The sequence below is a fragment of the Vulpes vulpes genome, chromosome 13 (assembly GCF_048418805.1).
Source record: "Vulpes vulpes isolate BD-2025 chromosome 13, VulVul3, whole genome shotgun sequence".
Classification (NCBI taxonomy): domain Eukaryota; kingdom Metazoa; phylum Chordata; class Mammalia; order Carnivora; family Canidae; genus Vulpes; species Vulpes vulpes.
Genome location: NC_132792.1, coordinates 107,073,482 through 107,097,317, shown reverse-complemented (window position 1 = coordinate 107,097,317; position 23,836 = coordinate 107,073,482). Strand labels below are relative to the sequence as shown.

The 23,836-nt window shown below is 34.9% G+C and overlaps 1 protein-coding gene across 18 annotated transcripts in view; it reads right to left on the bottom strand.

Annotated features, from left to right (window-relative positions):
- KIAA1328 (KIAA1328 ortholog) overlaps window positions 1-23,836 on the bottom strand; it is a 348,897-nt gene that overhangs the window by 279,481 nt on the left and 45,580 nt on the right. For all 18 annotated transcript variants that reach the window (XM_025996997.2, XM_072732245.1, XM_072732240.1 and 15 more), the window contains one exon: window positions 20,436-20,551. In XM_025996997.2, the coding sequence (XP_025852782.1) occupies window positions 20,436-20,551 (116 nt within the window). The remainder of the gene's footprint in view (window positions 1-20,435; window positions 20,552-23,836) is intronic.

Sequence of the window (23,836 nt, the reverse complement as noted above, 5' to 3'; positions counted from 1 at the left end):
TAGAATTAGTTAATGCAATAAAACAGAAGAAATTAAAAAAAAAAACAGTGGAAAGGAAGAAATAAACCTATCCTTCTTTTTAGACAACACGATAGTCTATGCAAAAAATTCCAAAGAATCTACAAAAAACCCTCATAAAACTAGTAAGTTTAGTAATCATAAGATACAAGATCAACATACTGAAGTCAAATGCATCCCTTTATACCAGCAATGAAAATTTAAAATCTGAAAAAATAAATAAATAAATAAAATAAAATCTGAAAATATTTTAAAAGTTAATACAAATTAGTACGAAAAACATTACTTAAAATCTAACAAAATCTATACAAATCTAACAAAACATGTGCAAGATCTATAGGCGAAAATTACAAAACACTCATAAATAAAAGGATCTAAATGAATTGAAAGATGTACAGTGTTCATAAATTGGAAGATTCAATATTAACATGCATATTGTTTCCAGTCTGATATATACATTTAACACAACCCCAGCAAAATCCCAGTAAGCTTCTTTGTAGGTATCAACAAGGTGATCCCAAACTGATAAGGAAAAAGGAACTAGAACAGTCAAAATAATTCCGAAAAAGAACAAAGTTGGAGGATTCATATTATAGGATTTTAATGCTTACTATAAAGCTGTAGTCATCAAAACAGGGTGAATTGATGAAAGAACAGACCCATAAATTAACAGAGGAGAAAGAGAGCCTAGAAACAGACTGATACAAATATAGTCAACTAATTTTTAACAAGAAGTCAAAGATAACTCACTAGTAAAAAGACAACTTCCTCAACAAATGGTACTAAAACAAGTGAACATTGATGTGCAAAAAAAAAAAAAAAAGGTTACAGACAAAAACCAAAACTGAACTAAGACATTAAACCTTAAAAGGTTAATTCAAAAGGGATTAAAAACCTAACTGTAAAACAGTGACAAAACTTACCAAATAAACATAAGAGAAAATGTGCATAACCATAGCATTGATGATGAATTTCTAGATAAATCAAAACTGAACCAAGACAGATTTTAAATCTTAAAAAGTTAATTCAAAAGGTATTACAAACCTAACTAAAACACAGTGACAAAACTTTTCAAATAAAACATAAGAGAAAATATAACCATGGACTCCATGGTGAATTTCTAGATGATTCAACAGCATGAACCAAGAAAGAAAAGAAATTGGTAACAATGGATTTTATCATAATTAAAAAGCATTTGCTCTTTTAAGACACTACTTGTAAGGGAATGAAATGAGAGTCACAGACTACCCTGGAAGAAAATATTTGCAAATCACATATCTGGTAAAGGACTGGTATGCAGAATATATATAAAATTTTTAAAACTCAACAATAAGAAAATAGATAATCCAATTTAAAAATAGGCAAAAACGGGATCCCTGGGTGGCTCAGAGGTTTGGCGCCTGCCTTCGGCCCAGGGCATGATCCTGGAGTCCCGGGATCGAGTCCCACATTGGGCTACCTGCATGGAGCCTGCTTTTCCCTCTGCCTATCTCTTTGCCTCTCTCTCTGTGTCTTTCATGAATAAATAAATAAAATCTTTAAAAAAAATTGGCAAAAGATATGAACAGATGTTTCACCAAAGAATATGACAGGTGGCCAGTTAGCCTAAGAAAACATGACCAAAATCAAATGTAATGAAAGGCAAATTAAAAACCACAATAAGCTATCACTACATATACATTAGAATGGCTAAAATTCAAAAAATTGAAAATAATCACTGATAGCGAGAATGCACAGCAAGAAGGACCCTCATTCACTGCTGGTAGGAATATAAAATCAGCAGCCAATCTGGAAGAGGATTTGGCAGTTCCTTACAAATCTAAACACAGTTTTACCATACAACCCTGCAACCATTCTCCTGAGTATTTACTTAATTAATTTGAAACTCATGTCCACACAAGAACTTGCATGTGAATGTCTATATTAGCTTTTTATATAATTGCAACCAAGATATCCTTTAATAAATGAGTAGATGAACTGTGGTACATCCTTACAATAGAGTACTATTAACTGATAAAAAGTAATGGAGCATATACAGCCCTGCAAAACAGATGAGTACTTATCAGCAATGATGAGACGTTATCCATTGGTTTACAGATATGAGATACAGTGAATGAGCTGTGCCTGGAGGTGAAAAGTAAGGTGGTAAGACCAAGGGTAACAACCAGTGCTCACTGGTAGAAATGACAGGGTGATGACAGTAACATTTGTAAATTACTGAAGGGAAAAAAAAAAAAACTGAAAAAAAGGAAGGTAAAATATGGACTTTTTTATAAATTCAAAAACAAGGAATTCATAACAACAAGTATTACTGGAAGTCTGATAGGCAGAAGAAAGTGGTAAAAGAAATGCATACTTCATGGAGAACACTGAAAGTGTTAACTACCTGGTAAATATATAAGATATTTTTCTTGTTATTTAAATCTCCTTAGATATAATTGTCTATTTGACAAAAATAGTAAGGTGTGGGTAAAAACTTAAGATGTATCTTGACAACTGCACAAATGTTTGTCAGGAAGAAATGATACTATACTATGGTAAGATAGCTGAAGTGGTATAAATATCACTGGAAGATTGACTGTTATTAAAGATGAATATATTGGGACACCTGGGTGGCTCAGCAGTTGTGTGTCTGAGTTTGGCCCAGAGCGTGATACTGGAGTCCTGGGATAGAGTCCCATGTCAGGGTCCCTGCATGGTTCCTGTTCTCTCTGTGTCTCTGCCTCTCTGTGTCTCTTATGAATAAATAAATAAAATCTTTTTTTAAAAAAAGATGAATACACGTACCTTGCAGCAACCAATTAATATCAAAAAGAACAAAGAGATAGCTAATAATCCAACAAGAGATAAAATAAAAAATTTTAAAGATTCAATAAAAAGAAAGAAAAAGAAGGCAGAAAAAAGGAAAAGAGGAGCAAAGATCAAATTGGACAAACTGCAAAATGATAAACTCAACTGTATCAAGAATCACACTAAATGTAAACTGTCTGAATACCCCCAATGAAGGGTTCTTGGGGGTTCAGTTGGTTAAGATCTGCCTTTGGCTCTGGTTCATGATCCCGGGGTCCTGGGATTGAGTCTCACATGGGGCTGGCCCCCTGCTCAGGAGAGAGTCTGCTTTTCCCTCTCCCTCTGCCCCTCTTCTTCCACTTCACTCATGTGCTCTCTCTCTCTCTCTCTCTCTCTCTCTCTCTCAAATAAATAACATCGTTAATAAATATAAATAAATAAATATCCCAATGAAAAGATATGGATTTCGAATTGGATAAAAAAGCAGGACTCATCTCATTCTGGCTATAAGAAATGTACTTTAAATATAAAGAAACAATTAGGTTAAAAGTTAAAAGACATAGAAAGATATACCATGCTCACACTAATTAAAACAAACTGGAGTTGCTCAATAAACATTAGGCAAAGTAGAGTTTAGAACAAAGAATACTACTGAGGATAAAAAAGGTCATTTCATAATGATAAAGGAGTCCAGTCATCAGAAAGAGAGAGCAATCTCAATCTCAATGTCCTTTATGTACTTAAAAACAGATCTTCCAAATACAGGAAGCAAAAACTAATAGAATTGTAAGGAGAGATAGAAAGATCCACAATTTCCTTTTCTCAATAACTGAGAGAACAAGTAGATGAAAAATCAACATGCATACAGAAGTTTGCATCACACATCTGACACATGTAAGAAAATCACCTTACAATCAGCAAAAGACCTGTTTACAGAATGCACTCTGTTCATATACACATAGCATCCTATCTGAAGTTATATTTTTGGATGTGAGAACTTAGACAAGAGAGTAAAACCTCCAATGCCCATTTCTCTAACACAAATACTCCCTGTTGTAAGCAATAGTACAAACAGTGCTGTAATATACAGAGCTCTTGTTAAAGTACAGATTCTGAAAGAATAAAGCCTGGCACGAGGCCGAAGATTCTGAATTTCTAACAAGTTCTCGTGTGTTGCCCTTGAAGTGGCAAGAGACTAGAAGATGGGAGGAAAGCGAATAGAGGAAGCTGGGGTCACATTAGTTTTGCCTACTTCTAGAAAATCAATGACAGATAAAAACGTAACATTTTTTGAGTGAATCTAATGTGGTTAGCCATGGTATAAAGCATACAGTATGTATTATTTCATTGTATCTTTAAAACTGTTCTATGAATAAATACTATAATTATTATAATTTTTCAGAGATGGAACTTGAGATTTTGAGAGGTCAGTTATTTACACATATCCCAGAGCTATCTAACTACCCAGCTTAGCAAAGCATAGGTGTTGGAGGCACTAAACGGGCTCCATGGAAATTTTCTTTTCCCCATATTTCACCTAAAATCATATCAATTTCAGATTTCTATTTCTTTTGAGTCCTTCCTACTCTACCTCACTGGAAAGACCTAAGCCTAACCACAAAACTGAAGCAGAGTACTGTCGCAAATACCACTAGGATAACCAAGCTGGCAAGTATTACGGTAAATAGATGCATTAAACATCTTTGGCTCATTTTTCTGTTGTGTTTTAAATGGATGTTTAATATTTTAACTGAAATAAAGTACAATTAATTGATACAAAATTAAAGGCAAGAGAGCTGAAAAATTCTAATCTTCACTATGATGTCAAGTTAGACCTAGTTCTATCCATGTAGCTACATGAGTGATGATGATGAACTGGGGAAAGAGGAATCAGACATACACTGATGATTTCAAGAAGGAAGCAATATCCTGTATTATTCCAAAATATTCTATAATGTGCATGTGTTGTTTTTAAAACCAGGGAAAAGTAGCTTAAAAATTGTAACTGAATAAACATTAGTTATCAAGTATTCCCCTGATTCTTTCTATTTCCTCAAATACTAGCATTAGTCATAGAGTTGAGGAAAGATTAATAGATATATATTTGTAAGTATTTCCAGAGGCTAGAAAATTTGAAGTACTGTCCTAGCTAATGATGAAAAAATAAGGAAAAATCTATGCAGTGAAAAATCAAATACCCTAAATTAAAGTCTCCTTGAACAGGTGTAACATAGTGAATGCCAGAGTCCCTGCAGCTTAGCAGAACAGGTGGTGCTCAGGCATCTCACAGTGCTTGAGGTTTATTTCTAAGTACTTTCATCATCTCTAAAAGGGAGGTGGTAATTGTGTTCCCCTAGCCACAAAAGATAAAATAAGTATAAACAAACACATAATGTCCTCTCAACCACTTGGCACTTTATGGAAGATATTTGATTTTTTTTCTTGAATTTTTAACTTTACAAGAAACCTACAAAAAAACCGTCCTACAACAAAATTTAGATTTATTTTATCCTCCAAGTCAGGGCTTAGAAACCAGTCACATGGCCCTTAACACTGCCTCTTTTGCTGCCTTTAAAGTATTAAGTTCTACTAGTTGTCAAATTAAATATCATGGCACAGCCATGGCATATGAAGAGGCAGATGAAATTTTCATTTCAACATTAAACTTTCCAGAAAAGGAATAAATGTGGACAAGGAGAAGAAAATAAATGATATGCTTTGGCAACAAGGAATGTATCTCTAGTTTTGTGTCAAACAGCACTCAATCAAAAAAAATTTGTTGCTTAAGAATGCAATCACAAATAGTTTTTATAAATAGCTGAAAATATCGTCTTGCTGATAGGTGAGGCTAGATTTTCAGAATTTTAATAAAAATTTTCACATATGTCTGTCTAGCAACAATGAACGCTATGTTTGCCCTGGATAGAAGGGTATGATCAATGTTTTCTTTTTAAAGATTTATTTATTCATTTGAGAGGGTGGGGAGGGGCAGAGGGAGAGGGAGAGAGAAACTTAAGCAGATTCTGTGCTGACTGCAGGGTCCACCTTGAGACTCAGTCTCACCACCCCAAGATCATGATCTCAGCCAAAATCAAGAGTCAGATGCTTAATTGACTATGCCACCCAACAGTCCTATGACTAATGTTTTTTTTTCAAAAGATCTTATTTATTTACTCATGAGAGATACAGAACGAAAGGCAGAGACATAGGCAGAGGGAGAAGCAGGCTCCCTATGGGGAGCCTGATGCAGGACTCCATCCCAGGACTCCAGGGTCAAGACCTGAGCCAAAGGCAGATGCTCAACCCCTGAGCCACCCAGATGCCCCATGACTAATGTATTCAGTACAATAGCTGAGAAGACCCCATCACTGAAAAGTAATAATCACAGACTATGTAAGAGATAATATAGAAATTTATGAAAAAGGGTAAAACAATTATGAAACTCCACCTCTAACGTAGTTTCTTCACAATCCTTCCCATATTTCCTCCCTGACAATTCCTCAAAGAACAGAAGTCTTTGCCAAAATTTCAGTTACCTCTTGACCTGTTAAGCCAAACATTTCTATGCAAATAATCCTTTTATGCTGTACCCGTTTTATGCCATATGAGTTCTAACATATTTTTAGCAAGTAATCTGGGGCAAGAATCCTCTTAAAACTGCTTGTTTACCCTATCTTGCCAGATTGCCAACCTTGCGTTTTGAACTTTGCAAAGTCAGCTGTGGCATAGCAGGTCCACCAAGAGTCAACAGCAAAACGCTGCCTTGAGTTGTTGGAACACAAGAAAAGAAGGGGCTTCAAAAGACCCAAAAGTAGCAGTACCTTCTTGGTGGGTACCAAAAAGACCTGAATCAACTCTCAAAACGATTATTTGGTTTATTGCTTTTACTTAAAAATTTCCAGCCATCTAATTGACAACATTCACAAAGCATCCACAAATGATGCAGAAACAAAAGCTGATAGTATACATAGTCCAAAGGCGAGGAGTTTTTTCATAAAACCTGTCTTTCTGTATTAGTTCTGTTACCTTACTGACATGCACTTGGCCTCCCCTCCTGCACCCTTCCCCCACCAAGTGACTCAGTTTTTCACATTGAACACTTCCAAATTGCATACAAAAAGCTTAGATGCCCAAGAGCATTAACATAACAGTTTCCCCCATGAGGTATTACAATCCAGGTTGAGAAACAAAAAGCAACAGAATTATAGAGAATACTTTCAAAACTAACACTGTGGTCTGATATATTCAAAGGCACTGAAAAATGTGCATCTCAAGATCAACCTTGCAGAAGCAGAATTCTAAATATTCATAAGCAACAAGATCTTTACTAAAATTCATCTCTTCAGTCAAGACAACAAAACTAACCCTACTCAGGTAGATAGCTATTCATAATGAACGAAGCATTTTGAAGAGAAAACCAGATTATAACATTTAATCCTGAAAGTTTTATTTCATAAACCTATTTATATGGAGACAGACTCTATATCTAAAAGTGCAGATTTTTTTAAATTTCCTTCACCATTTGGGGGATGGAAAAGCATCCCTGATTTGTATATTAAAGCACAAGCATCTGTCCTACTGATGATATTCTAGGGAAGCACATTAGCATAAAATTTAACGATGTCAAATAAGTGGATGTGAAATAGGGACTGCGTAAAGACACTATTTCCAAGGCTGACAGAAACATCACTGTTTAGAAATGCAAATGAAACCATTATGTTCAATAATTATATGAAAATATGAACAGTTCAGCATGTTTTCCAGCCCTGATGGCGGTTAATGGGATGTACGCTTATGTAAATAACTACTATTAAAGCTAATGCTGAAAAAAACTAATAAATTCATACTAAAGCAACTGATTTAGTATGCTTTTAAACCCCAGCAGTGCTCACTTATTAGAAAAGAGTGCATTATTATGTTTAGAACTCATTACTGCTACAAGTCACTGCAACTCCATCAATTACCATGCATTAATGAAAATGGGACACATACAAAAAAAATTATTGCCTCTCAGCAGTTTTCTTTAAAGACAAAATCTAGGGGTATTACCATCATGGGGCCTTGTAGGGAACTTATCCACATTATAATCTTTATTACTGAAACAGTATTCCCAACATCATCACCCTAGGGTATTTTGATCATAAAAAGGGCTAACCTTTATGTAAAAATATCAATATTTTACAAGATTGACCATTTAACATCAGTGAGAAATGTTTACTACTTGAATTTTGGCACCTGGTCCCTTTTTTTTTTTTTTTAAAAAAAGGGAGGCTAAGAAATGAAAATATACAGAGACAGTCATACCAGTAAAGAGGATAGATGGTTTCATTCCAAGTTATTCCCTGATCTAACAAATAAGTCCTATATTCAGTTCTACATTTGTATGTCTCAATGAATTCTGTGGAACTAAGGTACTGGATTTTTAAGAACAGACCTAAAATTTCCTTTTTGGCCACAAGATGGACTTTCTTGTGATATATTAAATATTTAGTACAAGAAATTAAGAAGCTAGAAAAGACTTGTAGTTTAAAATTCAAGTTTAGCTAGCACCTAATAGCAAGGAAATGCTGACAGGGCAGGAATGCAAATATAGAAATGCCTTTGCTCTCATTTATGTCACCTTTCACAATTTACTGTTTAACATATGTAATTAAAGTGCTCCTTCACTGTTTTCTAGCATTCAGAAAAACACAAAACACCTCAGTACCTACTAAATGTGAAAACATTTACTAAATCCCAGACACAGACTTGTTATATATGATTATATGTTTATTTCAAAAGTCTGAAAGTGGGATCCCTGGTTGATGCAGGGGTTTGGCGCCTGCCTTTGGCCCAGGGTGCGATCCTGGAGACCTGGGATCGAATCCCACGTAGGGCTCCTGGTGCATGGAGCCTGTTTCTCCCTCTGCCTATGTCTCTGCCTCTCTCTCTCTCTCTCTCTCTCTCTCTCTGTGTGACTATCATAAATAAATAAATAAATTTTTAAAAAAGTCTGAAAGTCACATCAGTCCAAACATTTGCAGTTTTAGGTCTCATGTGTTTATTCATCTCTCAAGAAGCTTTCACTACAATTTATATATAGTATCACCAGGTGGTGGTAGAGTGCTATAATTGTGCAGCTTCAGTGATAAAGTCTAAGTTTCTCCCAAGAGTCTGACAAAGCGACTCAGGCATTACAATTCATTCATGTAACAATTATGTTTTGAGTTTATACTGAGTATCAGGTACTGTACTAGACTCTCAGTGAATTATAGTGTACAAGAGAGAAATGATGTCCCAGGAGGGAAACAGAAAATAAATAAATATATAATAGACTGTCAAGTGCTATGAATAATCAACACCCATTCACAACTAAAAAAAAAAGAAAAAAAACAACCTCTTAGCAAACTAGGAAGAAAACAAAAATTCCTCAGTGTGATAAAAGGTACCTATTTAAAACCTATAGTTGGGCCACCTGCATGGCTCAGTGGTTAAGCATCTGCCTTTGGCTCAGGTCAGGATTCCAGGGTCCCGAGATGGAGTCCCCACATCAGGCTCTCTGCAGGAAGCCTGTTTCTTTTCTTCCTCTGCCTATGTCTCTGCCTCTCTCTGTTTCTTTCATGAATAAATAAATATAATCTTTAAAAAAACCCGATATCTAATATCAATCTTAAGGATGAAATACATATTTCCCACTAAGATATAAAACAAGGCAAGGATGTTCTCAGTCATCATTTCTATTCAGTACCTTACTGGAGGTACTACAATAAAGCAAGAAAAAGAAATATAAGGCATAATGACTAGAAAGAACTAAAATTGTTTTTATTTGCAGATGCTGTAATTATGTAACAATAAAATCCTAAGGACTCAGTAAAACAACTATTAAAATTAACAATGACAATTTAGCAAGGTCAAAAAAATAAAATCAATATACAAAAATCAATTATATTTCTAAATTCAACAATTATAAATTGAAATTAAACCTAAATTAAACAAACTTTTCAAAATTGGCAGACTCCCCTCTGCTGACTAGAATGTGCACATGAGTGCTGAAGCTTGGAATGCCAAGTTAAAAAGCATGGCTCCCTAAAACTTATGGAGTCAGTGTACTTGCCTAAAATTGTCAAAATTCAGATGTTCTTTTACATGGAAAACAAATAAATATGTATCTTGTTTTGATTACGGTTACTCTGGCACTTCTTGTTATATACAAAAAAAAGTTTAATCCTGACACAGATTCATAAAATACCCATAAGTATACTCTATCCACTCTTAGCCTTTTCAGCTTTGTTCCTACATTATTTTCCTTGAGATCTCTTCTACGCCTTGGAGATTCTTAGCAATTCCTAACTGATTTCTCTTGGCAATAAGCTTTCTTAAAAAAATGCTTTAAAATTTTTAAAGGATGTTCCCTCATATAGCCAGAAGCATTTTGCTTCAAAAAAAAAAATACAGACTTTTCAAAAACTAGAAATCTAGCTACTCTCTGGGCAAGAGAAGTCTAAATGAGAACTCTAAAAGGAAAAAAAAATCTTCAAATGGATTGCATCTGAAATAAAAGATAATATTTGCAAGATTTATCAACTATGGCTTTGGTATGTTGTAAACTTTTTCAGGGCAAGGAAATATTTTTGTAGACCTTAAATTTTTATAGAACATGTACAGTTTTGAAAAACCTTGCATATTTTAGCTCATCTGATCATCTTATGTGGTAAACAGTTCAGATACTATTAACATGTTGAAATTAAGACTTGCAGGGGTTTATCCAAGGTTGTACACCTAGTTTAAGGCAAAATTAAGTCAGGATTTTAAGTTTTATGATTCTAGTGCTAAAGTGTTCTTGATATACACATTGAGATAAGTCATATTTGAGACTTCCAGTCTCTGATTAACTGAATGTTTACAAAAAGGAGTTTTCATATAAATTTTTAAGGATGAAGAAGCTGCCTTAGCAGCATAAAGCACTTCTCTTCTGTCTTAAATTACCATATGATACTATACAAAGAATATACTTATAAATATTGTGATACTACTCAATGATTACACTTACCATTGACTAAAACTTCCTCGCATTTCCTTTGGCTCTAGACTGCTTAACTAGTTCCTGTGCTTTTATCACTGATGTCTTGGGGGTTTATTGTGAGACAGAAGCGTTTGGCAACTTTCCCCTACCATTAGACTAGTAGCTATGCTTCACTACAGCATACAGGCTCTCTTCTCTACCATCAAACTTTCTCTAGTACAAATTTCTCACTAGGGCAATTACTATTTCTAACCTTCTTTTCTGTTGGTTTCATCTCCTGTTTTTTCTCTTTTGCCTCTTGCTACTTTTCCTGTGTTTATCAGCTTTTGTGTGGAATGGCCAAAAATAAACACATCATAACAATTATTTGAAAAACTGACCAACAGGAACACAACAAAAATTATCTTTAGATATTTGGATTTTCTTGGTTAGATTTATTTAGAAATTCAAGGACTGCTTAAGATTATACTGACACAAAGGACTAGTTCTCTATTTGGTTCTGCTCTTCATAAGCCTGAGGATTTAAGAAAACAGCTCAATAAATTGGGATTTCTGTATTAACAAAAGATAAGGCATCAAACCTGGCATCTATCTTTAGGGAGATCTATTTCAGATACTCAGTTAACTTTTTTTTTTTTCTCAGTTAATTTCTGATCATTACATGATTACACAGTAATTAGTTGTACTACTGAAAATTTAGAACTTGGAAATGCAGAATCTTAGGTGTAACTATGAAAATAAAAAAGGAAATATTATATGTCTCTAACTGAAGTGAGGAAATTACCATCTGAATCATTTAAATATTCACAAGTAAAGGCCATGCTAAAGTTAAGAACAACTAAGACAAATTTGCTACTGCCTAATAATAAAGTCATTAATTACATTCTTCAAATCTAAGGCAATTATAAACTAGTACAGCAAGTGGATTTAGTTTAAGAGATTACGTCAAAATAGCCATTTAAAGATCATTAATATAAAAGACTAAACAAAATAATGAACTCTCCTAAATAATAATTATCACAAAATTGATTTATTGAAAGTCTATTTCTTCATGCAAGAACTACTGAAACTTTCCAAAGTAATTTTAAATGATTTAAATAGATTTAGTACTGTTTATCCAGTGCAGAACTATCACTCGAAAAACTTTTTTAATTAAAGAGATGTACAAAATCAATTTTTTTTTTTTTTTTTTTTTTTTGCATTTCAGTCTGCTGAGCTTATTTACCTGTGGGCATCAAAAACAAATGAATCCCTTAGCCTCAAGAGGGCCATTTTAGAAGTCTCAGCACACATCTATTTGAATCCCAGTGTTACTCACTATAAAGCAACAAAGAAGTTGCTCTCTGTGGGTGCTAAGGTTCCACATCCAGAGCCTTCAACAAGCCAAAGAAATAAAAACACTATCAAAATCAAACTTAGGAAGTTTGTTCATTTTATTATAAAATGAGTACACACCACAGCTATTAAAAGGATCAAAGACAATAAGGAGGTGGAGAAATCCCTAAAAGCAAATCTCATAAAAAAATACAAAATAATATTTTAAAAATAATCCTCAAAGCACATTAACACTCAACCAGAATTAAAAACAAAAGAAAATTAGAAATAATACCTGAAAACACAATAATGTTTAGAAACACTACCCTAGTACAGTTACACTGCAAAGCCTTTTCACCTTAAACTTAGAATACAGAATAAAAATACTAAAGAACTAAGTACATGTTAAATACTATCTACTTCTGCTTGGGCTGCCATGACAAAGTACCAAAGACAAAGTGGCTTAAACAACAGAACTTTATTTGCTCAAGTTCTGGAGTCCAGCAAGTCCAACAAGGTCCTGCAGGGTTGGGTTTCCAGGGAGAGCTCTCTTTCTGGCCACCTTGCTTCATATCCTCACAAGGTGCAGAGCTGGTAGGGATGGGGAGGAGAAAGAGAGAGAGAGAGAGATCTTTCCTCCTCTACTTACAGGGGCACAGTTCTACTGGATTAGGGCCTGACCCTTATGACCTCATTTAACCTTAATTACCTACTAAAAACCTCTCTCCAGACACAGTCACATTGAGGTGACTTCAAACACATGAATGTTGGAGGGGTACAATTCAGTCCACAGCAAATAATAGAAAAATAAACCTTGCTAAACCCAGACAGAGGGCAAAGAGATTGAAAAGCACAATCTCATATTTCAATACTCCAAAGCATGTAGATTTAGCAGTTGGATAAATTTATCAGAATTTAAGATTTGTTCATTATCACAGAAGAACTAAAAATCAGAAAAGGTGCTATAAGATAGAAAACAAATTTTAATCATTGGCTGGCACATTTGTTTTGACATGTAAGTACACTGAAAATTCTCTTCCAGCCTTAAAACAAACTAAAAAACATTCTTTCAAATATAGGTATCCCTTTGGCTAGACAACATCTCCTTTACTTCACAGCTTTTACTTTCCCACCCCTACTCAGACTTGGGTCTTAGACTTAAAGCCATTGCAAACTGGCTTATTACCCTAAAATGCCATTGAAATGCTCCTGCATTCAAAGACTGGTATAAAATCACAAAGGCATAAAGTAGCCGATCCAAGACTCTGATATAAGCTTTCTTATTAAAAATCCAGTACAGTTGCAAGAATACCACAGTTAAAGAACCATTAAGATACACAAGTTAGGGTAGTTAGTATAGGTATGACTTCTTAAAGAATTCTAAAAGCCAAGTAGTATAAAAAAATTATCAGAGAATATGTCCTAAAGGAGAAAATTAGAAAATCAGTAAAAGGAGCAATGACAAAGACATAGAAATAAACTGTAATAAGCAGGAAAAACCAATGAATTTTTCCTACTTCCTAAGTAGGGACCAAATAGGGAGGCATAAAAATGAAGGTCATATATGCTATGTAGTATCAGTAACTAAGCATTTAAATGTCAAAATTAAGAATATGCATTTGAAACTTTGGGCCATAAGAAGGCATGGAAAGGGATTAAAAAGCCAAGTGGCAAAATAAAAATAGTCCTTAAGAAAGATTAACGTGACAGCAGTGAAGGAATGAAACAGGTCAAAAGACAGTATAGAAGGAGACAGTGACAAAAAGATAATACAGAGTAACAGAGGAATACAGAGAAGTGTCCAAGAAAACAGCAAAAAATGCGCTCAGAATTTCAGAGGGAAATGATAAAGGCATGGCGACTGAATGAAAAAGCCAAAACACAAGAAAATCTCAGGAACATTCTACAAGTCAGGGTTTCTGGATAACTGAGGATGAGTACCAAAAAATTTTTAACCAATTTTGAATAAAAAAGCAACATAAAATATATTACCAACTTCATAAATTGTTAACTATAAAGCACACTAGAAAAGCAATTAATATCTGTTATAATTTACTGCTGCAAAAATAATTTGGTATAATGGAAAGCCACTTGGTGTCAAAAATTTTCACTCTTAATTCCAGTGGGCTGTTCCAGTCACCTCTCCAGACTGGTGTCTTTACCTGTAAAATGGGAATAAGAGTATCTGCATCACTTAACTGTGTTATTGTGAAAATTAAAAAGTACACGTGTGGGGCGCCTGGCTGGCTCACTGGGCTGGCCATCCAACTCTTCATTTTGGCGCTGGTCATGATCTCAGGGTGATGTGAGATCAAGCCCACCTCGGGCTCTGCACTGAACACAGAGTCTCCCTGTCCCTCACCCCCCACCCCCCTCCATGCTTGTGCACACACTCTCAAATAAACAAAATCTTAAAATAATAAAGTAAAAAAATACACGTGAAAGTGCTCTGTAAATAGAAACGTAAGATGTCTTACTAAATATAAGACGTCTTACTAAAAGAAGTACTAGAAGTACTAAAAAGTAAAAAAAAAAAAAATAGAAGTACTAAAAAGTAATAGGGAATAAAAACAATTTAACTTTATTTCAATGCCTCAGAATTATGACTATGAATATTAACTACTGCACTACATTTATTATATGAAGGTCTTGAGATACATCTAGGTGGGCAGAGTTCTAGACTGCTTACATTATGAGTTCCTACATGATTTTTAATAATTTTCCTGTTAAGTCCCCTGTCAGCTTAAATATTCTCACTGTAGCTCCGAACCTTACTTCCAGTTTTCTGTTTCTAATCTGCATTAGATTTATAAACTAGACAGCAGATAATGAGTTTATTATTATCCATATGACAGCTTCAGGAATTCTCATACAACAAATGTGCATACATAGGGGATGAGAACAGGTGAGAAATGCTTCTTTTTATTTTTATTCTTGGATTAGTTCCAGACAGGTAAAGTATAAATGCAATACCCTACCACAGAGTAACTTATCTCATAAAGGCCTCCTGGAATGAAATTAAGTATATGAGTAAAATTTTATACTTTTTAAATTTTCTGCCAACATTTCTCCTCAATTCCTCCCTGTAGTTAGCATTAATATCCAAGTATTTTTAAGAAACAAAATAATCCTTAAGAGCAGTTTAGACAACAACAATGCCAGTAATAATTAGTTTTTTCATTAAGCAGGCTTATTTCTCTAAAATACAAGTAAAAAAGAGTTATTTAATCTGTTATTAAGATTTTAAATCTTAATATTTAAGATTTACCCAGACATTCCAGGGTAGTATACAATAATAATAATGGTCCAAAACCTGTTAAAGTCGTACAGGATCACAGAGCAAATAAAATGGCCTCAAGAAGTACAATTTCCACAGCATTCGAGATAATAATTAGATTAGTAGAACTATATTGTCTAGGGCTTATTAAATTGAATAAACCGAATTTATCCAAGTATATGGAATATATTCTGTCACCACAGAATTTATAAACATAAACAACAAGAACCCAATATTTATTGAAAACAAAAATGCCAAGAGTCATCAGAGCTGGTAAGTGCTTGGCAACATACTTTGCTGCATTTGTCCACCACCCTGTCAAACACCAAAACACCCTCTCTTCTGCTAATCTTCTACATTTTAAGAAGGTTTGAATTTTAATTCTCCCAAAACTGCTTCTAAAACTAGAAACTCTCCTGCCTTCTCTTATGATGGCCCAGAAAAATTAACTAGGAAGGTAAAACTTAACCTTTTGAAACTTATTTCCTTTCTCATGAAACCTATTTCAACTATCTTTCCCCACCCTACCTATCCACTCAACAGCACTGCACCCAGATCTATAATCGAGCTTCCTACAGTGCGCTTCCTATCCTTGGCAAAAGCCCAACAGATCATGGTAATCTGATTCTGTAGCACGGATATATAGTTAAATAGGAAACTTTGAACACCTCTGAAGCATTACTGTTATTCAATATCAGTGATTTCTTTTTACATAATTAGATGAGATTCTTATGAATTTTCTCTAATCTACTTTCAGCACACACATCCTGAGACCTTTGGCTCATTTTAAAACATTCCTCAAAAAGGTTAAGGGTAGTTTCCTTAAAATTCTTTCTTTCCAGAGCCAAGTTTCTAAAATGACCACCTATCCAATGGCTCAAGCATCTGAGCTATAAGCACCTCTAAAGTTCTCTCTCTTCAATTTACTGAGTTCCAGAGAAAAAAATGGGAACAAATCAGGAAGAGAAAAAGATCTGTCAGTCCAGTTTTTGGGGGAGGACAGTCAGACCTGGTTTCCTCCCAGTGAGGACCCAACCCAAGCAGTACAGAGAAGTTACATCTTGCATAGAATTTAGAAGATAAAGCAGAGAGAGCAGATCACTTTCACTCTCTCACCAGGCCTCAAAACAGCCTAGGCATTTGTATAACCTGATGAAAGCCATCAGAGCCCCAGTGAAGAAAGGCAAAGAAATGAGAAGGCATTATTAGCTATCCATTTGTTGTAGAAGAAAACAGAGACTCAGAACTAAGTTCATTAGCTTTTCAAGGTCAGACAGCTTACCAGCACTAAAACAGGATTTTGTCTCTAAAGCCACTATACTTTCTTCTCTATCACTTACTTCCCTTGCTCTGCCAGTTAAAAGAGCAAACATCAGATTTAACTTTCCTTCGGTCAAGCTTTTGATATCATCCTGATCTGAAACATATGTTCTGAAAATATGATTAGCTCAAAAAAATTTTAAAGATTTTATTTATTTATTCATGAGAGACACAGAGAGAGAGGCAGAGACATGGCAGAGGAAGAGGCAGGCTCCCTGCAGGAGTCCAATGCAGGACTTGATCCCCAGAACTCCAGGATCACACCCCCAGCCCAAGGCAGACACTAAACTGCTGAGCCACCCAAGCGTCCCCAATTAGCTCAAATATTAATCAACTTTTCTAATGGCCACATTCTTTGTATCTTAAACTATTACCTGCTAACATGCTTCAGATCAATTCCTATGGGTCATATTTCTTTCTAGTTTTCTCTCTCTTTTCATACTTATTTAAGTAGGCAAAAATCTACTAGGTTCATCAGACTGCTTGACTTTGTGAATGGCATATTCATTCACATAGTTAAGTTCCCAGGAAATAAGCTTTATTCAAAGACTGAAAATTACAAGAATTTTTATGTTTTAATAATAAATTCTCTATTCACTGTTAAGAACAAATCTTCAAAAGCCTGGTCCAAATGCAAACAAGTAAAATATCTTTTCTCTTTTCCACCAAGGGACTGGTCTGTATTCATATAGTGCAATAAATCAAGTTATTAAAACTTCTAAAAACAAAAAAAAACCATAAATTTAGTATAACACATCTTTAAAATTACAAAAATCAGAATTCGTACAGTTACACAGAAAGAGACTGTAAAATGACCTAAAATTATCTGATTTCATATATATGAAAGAGTCTGAATCATTCATGTATGATAGGTAAATGTATCTGTAGTTAAAATTATATTGCTTTAAGTTATAACCTTGTTTTAGGTTTCTATATTCTATAGGGTTTTATGTACTGTAAAATGGTCTGTATTAACCTTTCACAGGTTTATGCTAGTAAAGGAGATTTGCACCTGAGGAATCTACTTGAAATAAAAACCATGGGTGTCATTGTTTTTAAATCATAACTTCCTCTCTTCCTTCTTCCACAGTTCCATAAATACCACCTACCTTTGGTGATTCAAAAAAATTTTTAAACCAATTATATTAACTAGACCAATTCAATTTTTGATAATGGTCTCACACACCAATCTTCATTCACAATAACAAATACCCAAGTCAAATCTTTTCATATTGTATGTAAAATAGTTCCAACTGTGACATATGCCTAAGTCTGACTTTATTTAAATGCCTTTGCCTTTTCCTTTCCTTTTTAGCTTATAAGACAGATCAGGGTTTAGTAAACTTTTCTGTAGAGAGCCAGAAGTAAATATTTTAGGCAATGTAGGCCGGAGGTTTTTGTTGCAACTACTCAGCTAGCAGCTGCAGTACAAAAACAGCCACAGATAACACATGAATTAATGGGTGTGGCTAGATTTAGCTGGCTCCCTACTGGATTTGGCAGTAGTTTACTGACCCCTGAGCTAAGTTATTGGAAAAACAGGAAAAATAGTGCAAATACATTCACCTGGTATATCTTATGACTTAGGCTGACAGAGGGAAACCATTCAGAGCCATGTTGAATTTTCAGCACCAAATCCATTAATCTTGACTCAAAGAGCGCTAAAATAGAATAGTCCCCAAAAAACAGATTTAACTTTTCTAGATAGTTACACATTTTGGTTAAGCATATTACCAGATAAATAGGCCTTAACTGTGGCCAGGCTTTCAAACTTGCCTATTACCTCCCTTTCTCACCTTATTTCCCCACTTTGCCCTAATTCCACTGGACATAATATTTTTTTTTTTTGTCTCAGGAAGGCCAAGGCATCATCACCTCCTTCTCTATATATAAAGAAAGAGGTTTCTATTTCCCCTACTTCTGCTACCAGATAGAGTTGGAGGCTGACTTCATTCCCAGTCCCTTTCTCCCTTGCTGCCTTTCACCCTATAAATTGGACAAGGTTAAACAGCCATTCTTAAAACTTAGCATGGCCATGCAGTAAAGTTCTGGACAATAAATATCTCATGAAAGACTGCTGGCAGCTGGGGGAGGGCTGGGGAGAGGGGTGGAAGTGCCCTAAGATCTCATGTTTTTTTCAAAAAAGGAGACTGAGTCACAACTGCCAGAACTCCCCCTTTTTCCCTGTCTTAGGGCAAATACGACATCTGGAATTAGAGCAACCATTCTGCAACATGCTAAGACAACTGTAGAGTTCCAGTGCTGAAAACTTGAAACCACTGAAGCACTGCCAGAGGTCACTTATCTCCAGTTGTTACATGGGAAAAAACAGACACTGTAAGTGAACTTCTGTCACAAATAAAAATATTCCTAATCTACCTTTTTTGGAAGTCTGAGTCACTATTCCTCGTGAGATGTGAAGAACCCGAAGTGGCTGAGTACAGTCTGTTGTGAGTTCTAACTAAACAGTACTACTTTAACCCAGAGAGAAAAGCAGCAGGAAGAATATCACAAAAAAGGGTCTATCATGACAGTTGACAGCCTAATACAATAAAGTCAATGAGGGCAAAGAAAAGAGAAGACTCAAGATGATTATTCACATGCTACAGGATTACAGAAAAGAAATAATTGAGAAAGTACACCTTTAGAATTGTGGGAAAATAAACTTTATAAATATATACTCAGCAAATCAAATCTAAAAATTCTGATTATATTAATTCCCAATGGTGTATTTCCACTTTTTGAAAAAAAAAAAAAAAAAGGTTTAGAACTCATTTTTACAGTTACATGTTCTCCCAAGTGAATTAATTTATCTTTATGTTTCTATTTCCCTGGTATTCATGAAGGTATAGTTACCGTCCACTGGATATGATAATTTTTAACACTTGAAGAACTTTTGAAATGATTATTAACCATCAAGTTAATGGCGATATTGCCAATAAAGGCACTGGTTCCTTGAAGTATTCATAGACTAGTTTAGTTGGTCAATCTATCGCCCAAACTTTAGGGGCAGTTACTTCTCTTTTCTATCAACACCACTGCAAAAACACTCCAAGATAAGTAATTCCTCCCAGTCAAAAGAAACTTCAGAAATATGCTTATTTTAACTCACATATTCCTTAAAGTACAATTCTTAAGTTAAAATGCCAGTTTACAAATAATGCTATATTATACACACACACACACACACACACACACACTTCCAGTTTTAATCCCTAGTCTTTTCCTCCATGAGAATTTTGGTGGTATTATGCTGCAGTGTAAATACTTAGCAATTACAACATCTACAAATTACAATGGATTTTTAAAAAATTTTTATGATTTCGGAATAGAATTCCTCAGGGCTGTCAAAGTTTTTGCTAAAAAGAATGCCAAATACAAAGAAGCTTCAGGCTCAATTAGAGCAGTGGAACAGAATTCAGTAAAGTTCCAACATTACATGTTAATGTCCAAATTTCTTATTGTCTTTTTTAGTTGACAAATATGTGCTCCGCAGTATAATAGCAGTAGCAGAACAGCTGGGTGGCCATATCAAGCACAAAGGAAGCAACAGCACATGCTGTTAAGTGTCGTTTTGATTGCCTAAAAATGGCAGCCCATGCAGATTTATTCCCTGTTATAAATTAGAACAATTATTTCTCTGGAGTGTATATTTTCTTCATGAAAGAGCCAAACTTCCTGCACATTAAAAAAGAGGACTTTCAAAAAGGATATCTTCCCTTTCTTTGATGATCAGTTCATTCTGTTCTTCCAAATGCCTGATCTTCTTCTCAAATGATTCCTGCTCAGCTCGGAATCGTTCTTCTGTCACTTCCTTTTCCTCACTTACTCTGAAATACAAAAATGAAAAGAAAATGCCTATGAGAATAAGAAAATATGTGCCTAGAGCTGTCATTTACCAAAACTAGATTTTTTCCAGAGCTGTGCTGATTTCTTCAGGGATAATCTATGCTTTGCTTTTTTTAAAAAATTAACCTTCCATAAGGCAATCTTGCATACCTTTGTAATAAAATATGAACATGATTTTTACATCAAAAGTGTTCCGAATCATCAGAAGTATCTTAAATATGGAAAGTCCTATAAAGAATAGAAGTTCCCAGTGGTAATCCAGGACAGAAAAAATATCCAACTTTTATTTTTTTATTTTTTATTTTTTTAAATTTTTATTTATTTATGATAGTCGCACAGAGAGAGAGAGAGAGAGAGAGGCAGAGACAGAGGCAGAGGCTAGAAGCAGGCTCCATGCACCGGGAGCCCGACGTGGGATTCGATCCCGGGTCTCCAGGATCACATGGGATCGAGTCCCACATCGGGCTCCCGGTGCATGGAGCCTGCTTCTCCCTCTGCCTGTGTCTCTGCCTCTCTCTCTCTCTCTCTGTGCGACTATCATAAATAAATAAAAATTAAAAAAAAAAACAAAACAAAAGGAACATTAACAATGGCTCTCCATCATTTCAAGACTATTCATAAAAGCCTCTGTAAGTGTAAGAAATGGCCCATCAGCAAGCAATGTTCCAGGGTTAGAAAAATAGTTTTTTAAAAAAGGAAGAATGCCAAGTTTACCTTAACATTAAACTAAACCACAGAGATTATCTCTAAGGATCACTGAGGGCAGAATTGCATATACATATATCTCGTAATGCCAGAGTCTACAATGAGCTTTTCCAAAAACTTAAGGTACTCTATCAAGAAAAATTTGTTGCTATACTATTTAAACAGGGCTTTTGTTTTGTTTTGTTTTAATCTTCTGTTATGCTGCTATGGTAAGACTACTCTTTAGCAATTATTATGCTCTGGAAGGCTATAAACTTAAGCTGTGTCAAACACAAAAGGCAACACTTCTTCTGTAGACCTATCTAAAGATATGTATAGTTTCTCTGTGGCCTATTAGCCTAGTTAATATGAGCACATTTACTGATACAACCCTTAAATGCAGAGGACTTGCCAATAAAACATCCTCCAGATTTGATATCACCTCTGAAATCTGTCTTCTTCTTAAATTTATGTTCAGTAATATTTCCCTTGAGGTATATGTCCAAGAAAATATCTGCTATCATGATCTACATTTTTCATCAAACATTCTCAGACCACCAAGTAATGTAAGACCTAATCCTCTATCTCATGTGGAGCACAGCAAAAAGTTAATTAAGAAAATGAAAATCTAAACACAGGAAAGGGAAATATTTGACTAACAGGATTAAAAAGTTAAAACTAGACAACAGCTTTGTAATATAACTTGATGTCCACAATTGTAGTGCCTCCTGCTTATTCTTTTTCAAGATTGCTTTGGCTATTCGGGGTCTTTTGTGGTTCCATACAAATTTTAGGATTGTTTGTTGTAGCTCTGTGAAAAATGCTAGTGGTATTTGCCTAGGGATTGCGTTAAATGTGTAGACTGCTTTGGGTATATGGAGATTCTAACAATATTTGTTCTTTCAATCCATGATTATGGAACATTTTTCCATTTCTTTGTGTCATCCTCAAGTTCTTTCCTAAATGTCCTATGATTTTTAGAGTGTAAGTCTAGGTTTATTCGTTAGGTTTATTCCTAGGTATCTTATGGTTTTGGGTTAATTGTAAATGGTATCTATTCCTTGATTTCTCATTCTGCTTCTTCATTACTGGTATATAGAAATGCAACAGATTTCTGTACACTGATTTTGTATCCTGCAACTTTGCTGAATGTGTGTGTCAGTTCTAGTAATTTTTTGGTGGGGCCTTTGGGTTTCTACATAGAGTATCATGTCAACTGCAAATGGTGAAAATCTGACTTCCTTCTTGTCAATTTGGATGTTTTTTACTTCTTTTTGTTGTCTGCTTGAAGCTGCAGTCATCAAGACAGTATAGTACTACACAAAAACAGACATACAGATCAATAGAACAGAACAGAAAACCCAGAAATGGACCCATAATTGTATGGTCAACTAATCTTCAGCAAAGCAGGAAAGAATATCCAATGGAAAAAAAGACAGTCTCTTCAACAAATAGTAGTGAAAAAACTGGACAGTAACATGCAGAAAAATGAAATACATGTCATACATGTGACATACATGTGTCATACATGTGACACACAAAAACACATTAAAAATGGATGAAAGACCTAAATGTGAGATAGGAAACCACCAAAATCCTGGAGGAGTATACAGGCAGCAACCTCTTTGACCTTGGCCAGAGCAACTTCTTACTAGACATGTCTCCAGAGGCAAGGGAAACAAAAGCAAGAATGAATTATTGGGACTTCCTCGAGATGAAAGGGACTTCATGTGCATAGCAAAGAAAACAATAAAGTTAAAAAAAAAATTAACAAGAAAACTAAAAGGCAGCCAAGGCAGCCTAGGAATGGAAGAAGATATTTGCAAAAAACATTTCTGATAAAAGGTTAGTACCCAAAAATCTATAAACAACTTATCAAAATCAACACTCAAAAAAGAAATAGGGAGAATCCAGGAGAGCCAAACTGTGGAAGGAGCCACGATGTCCTTCGACAGATGAATGAATAAAGAAAGAGGTGTGTATATATATATATATATACTATAATATATGGAATATTACTCAGCCACCAAAAGGGCTGAATACCTACCATTTACATCAATGTGGATGGAACTGGAAGGTATTATGCTGAGTGAAATCAGTCCATTGGAGAAAGACAATTATCATATGGTTTCACTCACCTGTGGGATATAAGGAATAGTGAAAGGGGCCATAAGGGAAAGGAGGGAAACTGAGTAGGGAAAAATTAGAAAGGAAGACAAACCATGAGAGACTCCTGAGAAACAAACAAAAGGGTTGCAGAAGGGGAGGTGGGTGGGCAAGTGGGGTAACTGAGTGACAGGCATTAAGGAGGGCATATGATGAGATGAGCACTGGGTGTTATACTATATGTTGGCAAATTGAGTTTAAAAAAAGTTTAAAAATAAATTAAAAAAAGGTAATAGCCAGAAGACATGAATAGACATTTTTCCAAAGACATCCAGATTGCCAACAGATACATGAAAAGATGTTCAATATCACTCACCATGAGGGAAATACAAATCAAAACCATGATAAGATATCACCTCATATTTGTCAGAATGGCTAAGATTAGTAACACAGGAAACTACAGATGTTGGTGAGGA